This window comes from Egretta garzetta, unplaced genomic scaffold, assembly GCF_000687185.1.
Source record: "Egretta garzetta isolate BGI_Z169 unplaced genomic scaffold, ASM68718v1 scaffold7, whole genome shotgun sequence".
Taxonomy (NCBI): Eukaryota; Metazoa; Chordata; class Aves; order Pelecaniformes; family Ardeidae; genus Egretta; species Egretta garzetta.
The window spans coordinates 1,174,315-1,183,518 of record NW_009260350.1 but is presented as its reverse complement, the minus strand read 5'-3'; the positions used below and the strand labels follow the sequence as shown (position 1 = coordinate 1,183,518).

Here is a 9,204-nt window from a genome sequence, read left to right as displayed (position 1 = left end):
ATACGCCAACACTAACTTTATAGTCCTTTGCAGTAGGCAATATTGGACTTGTGTCCTAAAATACTCTAGTACTAAGAGCTAGATAACTTCTTTTCCATGCATTTATTTAAATATGTTTAAATGCATTAGAATGATAAAATGCTGAGGAGTTTAAAGTACAGGTATTTGGGTCTAAACTTCTTGAAAGTGGTTTTTATTTTTTAAAAATTCTGAATGGCTGCCTCCGTGGAAGCAATTTGTCCTTTGAAACACACTGTGTATCAGCCAGTTAGGTGAGTGCTTCCATGCAGGTCTTTAAAAAAGAGGACCTTTTATCTGCAGATACAATTTATTTAATACATTGTGAGAAATGCTTCGCTGAACAAAATCAGAATAAGCTTTTCATTTGACTAATAGTTACTTGCCTGGGCAAATCCCAGGAGAGATAATTTTATGATCTGTGGATCTAGAGAGACTTATTCTTGATTAGGTAAAGCTTAATGCCAGAGTTCTGTTGCAAACTGTAGCAGAAGGAAACTTCCTTTCCTGGTGATGCTTGGGAAGAGTAATTTTTCTTGATGACTGCTTTGAGCAGGAAGTTAGGGTGGTAAAGTTAGAAACCTTATTTTGTGTTCTACTTGGGTTGCAAATGCTTAATGTGGGGAAGAAGGGCTTAAGCCCTGAGTGCACCCTGAGTAACCGGGTGTTCAGATCTGGCAGTAAGAATACTTGGACTTATTTGTCAGTGTGTTGCTTACTGTGGATTTTCCCTTTTTCTCCCCAATATATCCCCTGCCTCTTTTTTTTTTTTTTTTCTTTCATGCAGATCTGGGTGAGGAAAACCAGTGACAGCACAAAAATGAGAATCTATCTGGGACAGCTGCAGCGAGGTGTTTTTGTGATTCGTCGACGATCAGCTGCATGACTGTATGCTCTTCCTTGGTCTTTTTTTTTTTTTTTTTTTAAAACCAATAGACAAACCTCTAATGAGGAATGGCAGTCTGTTCACTCAGCAGCAGAGAACGCTGTCATGACCTCTTACGAGACAGTTCGTGGCTGGCCACATAATCCCCAGTAGTCCTTAAATCTTTAGTGATACCCAAGCACTGCCCTGGACTATTTCTGGATTTTGCATCAAGCTTCTGTATGCTTTCTTTATATTTTGGGTGACTATTTAAGAAGACTTTGCATCATACTTTTTCATCATTGTTTCATGGTGCATAGATGGGACTCGTATGCTGAAAACAACGTAACATTTATGTTTTGAATCAGACCAATGGAAGAAGCTTTGCTTGTCAAGACCTGAGGTTATTTGTTCTTTTAGGTTTTGTTTCCCTGCAAGGCTCGGGTTGTTGGGCAAAAGGAGATTAATTTTGCCAGCTTTCAGCTGCAGCCGAGAGATGCATCTGTAATACCTGGTATATGACATCAGCTTTATTGGATGAACTGTTTAAAGACTTGAGCACTGAGGCTTTTTTTAGGAAAGTGTGAACAGCTTAGAAACTGCTGAAAATCCAGTTGATTTTAATGTAGTTAAGCAGTCACATGTGGTTAACCAGAAGTTTCCGTTTCTCCTCACATTAAAAAACCCTTCAATGAACAAGCAGAGAGTATATCTATTTGCTGAAGTCGTTTCCTGAAATAGGTGGATGAGTGTAAACCAAAGGATTAATTAACTGGACTTTGCAAATAGCGAGACTGCATGAACTGTATGTATGAGTATAAGCACTCATACATGTAGAGTGATGAAGGGTAAATTTAATTTTCTTTACTAATGTTTAGAGTAACAGGTCATGCCGGAATCCTGCTGACAGAAGATACCAGATCTGTTGTATCTTCCAAAGAAGCCTGGGTACAGAGTAGAAAGCGGCATTGGCATGCTTTTAGTGTATAGCCAAAACCTTTGTTCCCTAAAATGTCATGCAAAGGTTTGCCTTTGAAGGGTATTTTAATTACTGGAGATAATGCTGGGTTTCTACACCTGCCCTCCAATAGCACAAGTGAAAATTCTCAAGTGATTGTATTAGTATGTTCCCGTCCAAGATGTTTAAAGATCTGACTCTGGCACTCCTTTATTATTCCCAGTCTTTTGCTGATGGCTGAAACAACCAATACCACATGTGACTGCACTGGCATGAACTACACAGTGCACTGGCAATGCTCAGATTTTTGCCTTCGGTGCAAAAGAACTTTGTGCTCTTTTTGATTACTGGACAAAAAGTTGTAATTTCTGCCTTTATCAATATCTGTCACTTTGAGGCATCTTTTGGTTTTGCTTTTGAACTGCCTTCTTGTTCAGCATCAGTCTAGCCTTTCTTTCATACCTGGATAAATGGAGTATTTTAAATGACTCTTTCCATTTCTTTTGCTTACTGCGGTTGGGGGGCAGTCACATCCCAATAACTGACATGCGTACCTGGATCTGGAGCGGCGTGTTATGGCTGGGTTTCTGATGTGTTGCCTTTGTGGCTGAGACACCTTACGTATTTTTACTGTGTTTAGAATTTCAACTGGATCTGGAGCCTTGGCGAGGAAAGGAGAGGGTGCCTCTTTTCCCCCTTGAAAATGTGCCATCTGTGCTGCAGCGTTAGTCAGGTGGAAAGCAGGCTGTATTTTGTCACATTAACAGCATACTTAATATAACTTAACATTCTCTGCACGTGTGACAGCTTTTTAATAAGGTGATGATGCACCAAACAGGATTTGTCACTGAGCCTTAAAATGAACATCATAGTTCTTATAAAAAAAAAAAAGTACTAAGTAAATAACTGGATTTATTTCCTACCTGTATCATTTTATCAGTATATACACTTGTGGAAATAGCTGGGAACTTTGGTTCAGTTTTGGAGAAGTATCTTGCCAACCTGCTAACCGCAGGTGATCTCTGCTGCTGTGATGTTATCTGTTCTGGGGTAACTTTAAAGGTATTGGTAGAAGTGTGACAGTTCAGCAGCTCTCTTGGAGCCAGGCGTGGTATAGGTGTGTGTTGTGTAAGCTTAATTGTATGGCTTTGACGTATGACATCTTAATCTGAATCAGCATCACCTGCTTACCATCCCTATTCCTTGGCAGAAGGGGGAAAAGAAGAGCTGCTCTCCCAGCCAAAAGCCTGTCTTTCCATCAGCTGTGGACTTACATTGCAAGGGAGTGAGGGGGTGGTAATGGCATGGGACACACGTTTCTAGTTCACACCCGAATCAGAATTTGAATGGTCTTCTGGAAGCAAATATCTGTGGGACTGTTGTGCCATCTCCTCTTCTGTAACCCCCCTGTGGACATTCAGCTGTGCTGAGAAAGTTACTGTTATCATAAGGACTCATCTTGTGTCGCTGCAGATAGATAATCAAGGAGCGTAGCCTTGGACTGCAACTTGTGGTGGGAGAAAACAAGGTAGGAATGAACGAGGACACTGAGCTGTCAGAGTGGGAAGGAAGAAAATTTAGGTGTGCTGTTGTATTGGCTGGGGAGATGGGTTACGTACACTGATCCTGATTGAGGGCAATGCTTCAGCATGGCAGCTGCCAAAACTTGGTCTCAAACTCTTAACCTACTTTTTCACGCCGATCTTGGCTCTCCTGGGAGGATACGTGAGGTTTGTACAACTCCCTTCTGTCAGAGTTCTTTGCCCATTGCCAGTTTCCCCAGTGCCCCTTTCTGCTTTTGACAGTCCTGAGTGTGACCTTGCAGCCCTCTCTGCTCAAATTTAACTGCTACACTGAAGGTATTTTGATTTAAGACTACTTCATCCTTAGTTCCTAGTTTTAATGAAATGAAAGTCTTCCTTGCCTTAGCTGATCACCATGAAAAGTAGCTCTGTCTCCTCTAACAAAGTACGTGAATATTGTGTCCTGTTCTTTCAAGCAGGCTGTTCTGTAATGACCCATGCCATTTACAGGGCTGGAAATGATGAAAATGCGGTGCCTTACTGTACACTCAGGGAAGCAACACATTCGTTAATCCTAGAAGGATGCTCAAAATGTGTTGTGGCGAGGATGAGGCATGTGGAGATCAAGAGTATAGACATCAGCTGTAGAAATGAAGGTTTCCTGCCACTGCTTGGAGAAAGAGAGACAAGTTACTCAAGGAGATGGACAAGGTCTTGCTTAAATTCTAAGAGAAAATTGGCTTTTCTATCTGCAGTTTGCCTGTCTAATATCAGTCTTGAAGAATTCAAACCGTCAGTGAACCGAAATGGCTTTGCTACAGTTATGAAAAGATTTAATACTCATTATGGACAGCATTTAAAGGAAATTTAAGAAATAGTTTTCACTCCTGCTTACAGTCATTTTAAAGAAAGGTGAACCTTCTGCCAAAACCAGACTTTTATTGGGGGTTAAATTGTAGCTGGCCGTTGACTCATATTAAGCATTTTTCTCATTGCCTCGAAGTGGACTGTGATGTTTGAGCAGGTGCAAAATAAAAAAAGGTTCCCCCCCCCCCCCCCCAATAGATGTTCAAGTGGACAGGAAGACAGATTGATGAACCAGCTTCCATTTGCTTTTTGACATCGTACTCACTGGGAAGTTTCAAAAGAGGCTTTTTCCTGGAATGAATGCTAATAAAACAAATTCTCTTTCTTGGCTCATGCGCTTTGTCTGGAATTTCATAAAGAAACAAAGTGATTTAAGGACAGAAGTCTTGATTGCTTGCGATTTTTTTTTTTTCATACATTTCTGGGGAACTTGCGGAAATAAAGCCTAAAAGAGCAAGAAATTGCTGTGACCCTTATGAAAAACAGAGATTTTTCCTCTTTAAGAAAAAGAAAAAACACCTTTTGGTTTCTTGTATTGCAGAAGCAAATAGCAAACACTGAACTGTTAGGAAAATCTGAATAGTGTCTAAGGCTTGCTGTTACCAGTTTTAGTTTGCCCAATTCCCAAAGCTAAAAATTCAATAGATTTTAAAGTATTTCAAAAACAATATTTCCATTTTCCCATGATTTATTGAAAACCCGCTCTCACTGAAACTTCACATTTCATACATTTAAGGAATTCCGCTATTTTAATGTTTTGCTGAATTTGGGAAACACCTTTATCAGCTCAAACTTTTGGGGTGCCGGAACACCTTGTAATACTTCAAATACTCCACTCTTTACACTGGGGTGAATACTGGGAGTCAGATTCCTCCTTTTCATGCAAAAATGCTTCTCTGTGAAATACGTATTTCAGTTTACTTGATAAATAGGTGAAAGAACTGTTTGGGTTTATATTACTTCACTGAGAACCAAAAAAAACCCACAAAAGACTTGTGATGGCTTTTTTCCCCTCCCATGAGATGTTAAGAAATAGGTGGAGGGGGAACGTGGCTCAGAGAAACCTTGTACCCTGGGACCAAAATTTAAATAACATTTAGGTGACAAAGGACACAAATGCCAAGTATTTTCCATGGCGTATGTCTAAGCCTGGCGGGTGTCTGAACTCCGTATGAACGAGGCACTGAACAGCAACATGGGAGGAGTTGCTTAAGCCTTTGGTTGGAAAGTAGCAATGCTTTGAGCAAAGGCAGTCGGGTTTAGGGCTTTGGAATCAGGAGATCTAATCCACTGGAAACTGCTGATTTATTTAATCAATCTTAAATTTGAAAGCTGTTGGTTGCTCCATATGCCTAAGGAAACTTTGTCATTTTTCATTTAATTCTAATTTGCATCCACATGTTCTGCCCCAAATCTTGAGAGGAAAAAAAATGGGAATATTGATGAAACTTACATTTTTAATTTCGCTTTACTAATGTTCCTTATTTTTATTGAGTTAGGATTCTTTTGACATGATGATTGCCTGCAGATCTCTGCTGTTTTAATGGCTATCCGAGTTAATGAGAGCTGATGATCTTTAATGAAAATAAATACAAATGCAAATCAAGGTTAAACTCGGTGTCTTAAATCAAGGTTTCTGCTTGGTGGTTTAAATCCTGTGTGGAATCGGTGGCTGAAAGGTGTCGAAGTGAACAGATTGATTGCACTGCCTGACGTGGGTTTGGAGAGAGGCTGGCTCGGGACACGGGGATGTAGCTCCAGGCCTGCTTGCATCGGTAAATGAAGAGGTAAGTGGAGTGATTTTATGGTTTGTTTTTTTTATCGAAGTAATGGATGTCTGATAATGAATTGATTTCTGTTGAAATAAATAGTTGAAGGTAGCTGTTGATCATGTCAAGCCCCTGTTAATGCTGAAGCATTCTTCAGTATGGGGAAGAAGTATCCTTGTGCCCGTGAACTAAATTTTAGTAACAGCGCGTAATAGTCACGGGAATATTTGCTTCCTCATCACATTGGGAAAAATGTTCCGAACCTCATACATCACGAGGCATTGGGTAACGGGGAAGACTCTGAGTGCCGATGATACTGAATCGTGTAATAGAGCTGCGCAAAGTTAGTATAAGCACGGGGGAGCAAATATTCTGATGGAAAGTTTTTCTGTAGTAGTAAAAATCTCATCCATTAAAATTGGGAATTGCTGAACCCCTTGGTTTAAGGCTGTGCTGAAGACCATAAGACGTGGCAGAAGTTTCAGGCATAACTTGGGACCCCGGGGTGCATGCTCTATAGCAGTATTTCGGCACTGGAGTATTGATTAGGTCTCATTTTGTACCAAGCGTGAAGTTTTGTGGTTCAGGAAAGAGAAATAACATGGCGAAGCTGGTGGGACAGTTACCAGCCCTGGCTCAGTCTATTGATCTTATTCCTCTCCTAAGAGAATTCAGATTGATTTGGTTCCTCTTTCACTGCAGTGGCAGTTCTGAGGAGAGGTCTGAAAAGTCTGGGTGCAACAGAGAAATAAAGTGTCTATCACAGAATCGTAAGGGTTGGAAGGGACCTCGGGAGATCATCTAGTCCAACCCCCCTGCTAAAGCAAGTTCTCCTAGAGCAGGTTACACAGGACTTCGTCCAGGCGGGCTTTGAATGTCTCCAGAGAAGGAGACTCCACAGCCCCCCCGGGCAGCCTGTTCCAGTGCTCCGTCACCCTCAAAGTAAAGAAGTTTTTCCTCATATTCAACTGAAACCTCTTACGTTTCAGTTTGTACCCATTGCCCCTTGTCCTGTCCTGAGCACTACTGCAAAGAGTCTGGCTCCCTCCTCATGACATCTGGCTCATCCTCGTGACTGTCCCCTGGTCTCTGCCCAAAGATGGAAGGGACAGTTGGCTGGCGAGCCAGCGTGTGGCTCCGCCGCAGCGGGGCTGTGCTCACGGAGGGTTTTGTCCATCTGAGGAGATGCGGGTGCTTGCTCGTCCTCCCCAGGCACTCTGCAGGTGAGTACGGAGCAGATACTCCGGGATGCAAAGCTGCGGTGTTGGTGCGCTCTGCCCCGGACCGCTGCTGTGGGGTGTCTGGGCAAGGGAGCTGCGGCGCGGGGCAAGACCGATCGCCGATCTCTTCTGGAAGGGAATGGCTGGGGTTAGCCTAGCGAGGCGTTTCTGGAGTGTTTAGCGAGGTTTGGTACCTCTCTGTTCTGAGGCTGGCTTTCTCAAAGAAGTCTAAGGGTTTAATTTGCTCTGAAGTATGTTGAGAGCCGCGGGGAGCGTGGAAGAGGTAGCAAGACGTGTCCTGGACCGGCTCGTCGCAGTGCTTTCTGCGTGTGGCTGCCCTCTGCTACCCAAGTGCTAAAGACCTCGGGGAACACCTCAGCAGACTTGTAACGGATGCAAACAGCCTTAAATTCCGGCTGGAGCCTTTGCAAGACATGCTGGTTCCTGTTTGCCATTTGACGCAACTAAAGGTGTTAATCAGCAAAGCCTCTGGGCAGGGGGGTTTTCCCCTTCCCATCGCAGCGCCTGACGGGTACTCAGCCTCGACTGTGCCTCAGCTGGGGGTTGTACCTGCCGTGTTCCCTGGCTGAACGGCAGAGCAGTAAGGGGCTCCTGGAGGGTGCTTTTCCCACCCATGTAACAGGGATCCAGTTGATGGATGCGGCCCGTCCACCGAGCGGAGGCACAAGCCCAGAGGAGGCTCTTGCCTTCTTGCTCTTTCAGCCGACTGACTGCCTGTTACAACACCCCATTTCAACGTTGTTATTGCATATTTGCTTATATTCCGGGACATTGCTACACATTTTCAGAAATTAGTTTATTATAGTGAGCATTTTTGCTGCTGCTGGATCTTTTTATTGCCGAATACCTGGTCGAATCGGTGCAGTGTCTAAGATGAAGACCGTGGTGTGCGGCCGGGCAGGTTCTGCATACTCAGTTTATCCCTGGGGATTGCAGGACGTGATGCCTCTGACCAAGGAGACCTCCCCGTCCTCTGAGCCTGTCTCTGGCTTGTGTCTTGCTGCGGCACTCGCTCCACGAGCTGGGCGTGCTTCTGAGGGGCCACCACCAGCATCGCAAAAACGCCGTTATTGTGTATCTGAAAGCACTCGTGTAGCTCTCCCTCCTGCTCCCCCCGCCTTCTCCTGTAGCAGGTTTGTCTCTCGGATGCTGGCGAGTGGACCTGCTGCACAGGGCGCTGTGCAGGACAGCGAGTTGTGCCCGCTCGCTGTGTGCTCAAGCCAGCCATCATCATCATCAGAGTGTGGGAAAGGCCTCCCTCTTCTTCCAGGAGCGGGATTGCTACCTTCTGTGGTTTTTTAGGGCGACCTGCTCCTGATACAGCTCGCTCGATTGGGCTCTCGAGGTGTCCCTTCGCGCTCCAGCCTTTTGGGACATTGTTACAAAGGAAACTGGAAACGCTGCGGCACGGTGTCAGTGCTGCTCCTGCACTATTAACTGGCTTAATGAGCCTCTTAAATTGTTTGGGGGAAGCCCTCGGCCCCCTGCATGACCTTAATGTCCCCGTTTACTGTCTCGTACGTGGCTCGGCTGACGGAGCAGTGGTGCTGGCAGCGGAGCAGCCCGCTGTGGCCACCGGCACCGTGGGCTCTCCCTTCCCAAGGGGTTTGGAGGCAGAGGCTCCTCAGGCCCCGTGACAGCGTGCAGGCAAGGAACCACGAAGCTGTTTGCATTGGTGAAAGGGTTTCCTTTGCTCGGTCGATGGAGTTGATTAGCGCTGAGACCCTGCATTCTCCCACGGGCCCCTCGATCTGCACCTCGCTCATGCAACCTGCGTGTTTAATCTCCTCGCCCCGTGTACTTTGCTCGCCACGCTGCCATCCACTCTCATTTCCAATTTCACACCAACATGCTCTGGATGTATCTATAAACAAGCCCTCTTATGTCAATCTGCTAAAAAGCAACCAAATGCATTCTGGAGAAATATTTTTCTCCTCTGTCTCCTGGTTGCTGTGGCAATCTG

At 44.6% G+C, this 9,204-nt stretch overlaps 1 protein-coding gene across 1 annotated transcript in view; it reads left to right on the top strand.

Moving 5' to 3' along the window:
• SUDS3 (SDS3 homolog, SIN3A corepressor complex component) overlaps positions 1-4,718 on the top strand; it is a 24,685-nt gene extending 19,967 nt beyond the window's left edge. Inside the window, exon 11 of the mRNA XM_035898411.1 lies at positions 806-4,718. Coding sequence (XP_035754304.1) covers positions 806-904 — 99 coding nt within the window. The 3' untranslated portion in view covers positions 905-4,718. The remainder of the gene's footprint in view (positions 1-805) is intronic.
• Positions 4,719-9,204: the final 4,486 nt, after the last annotated feature.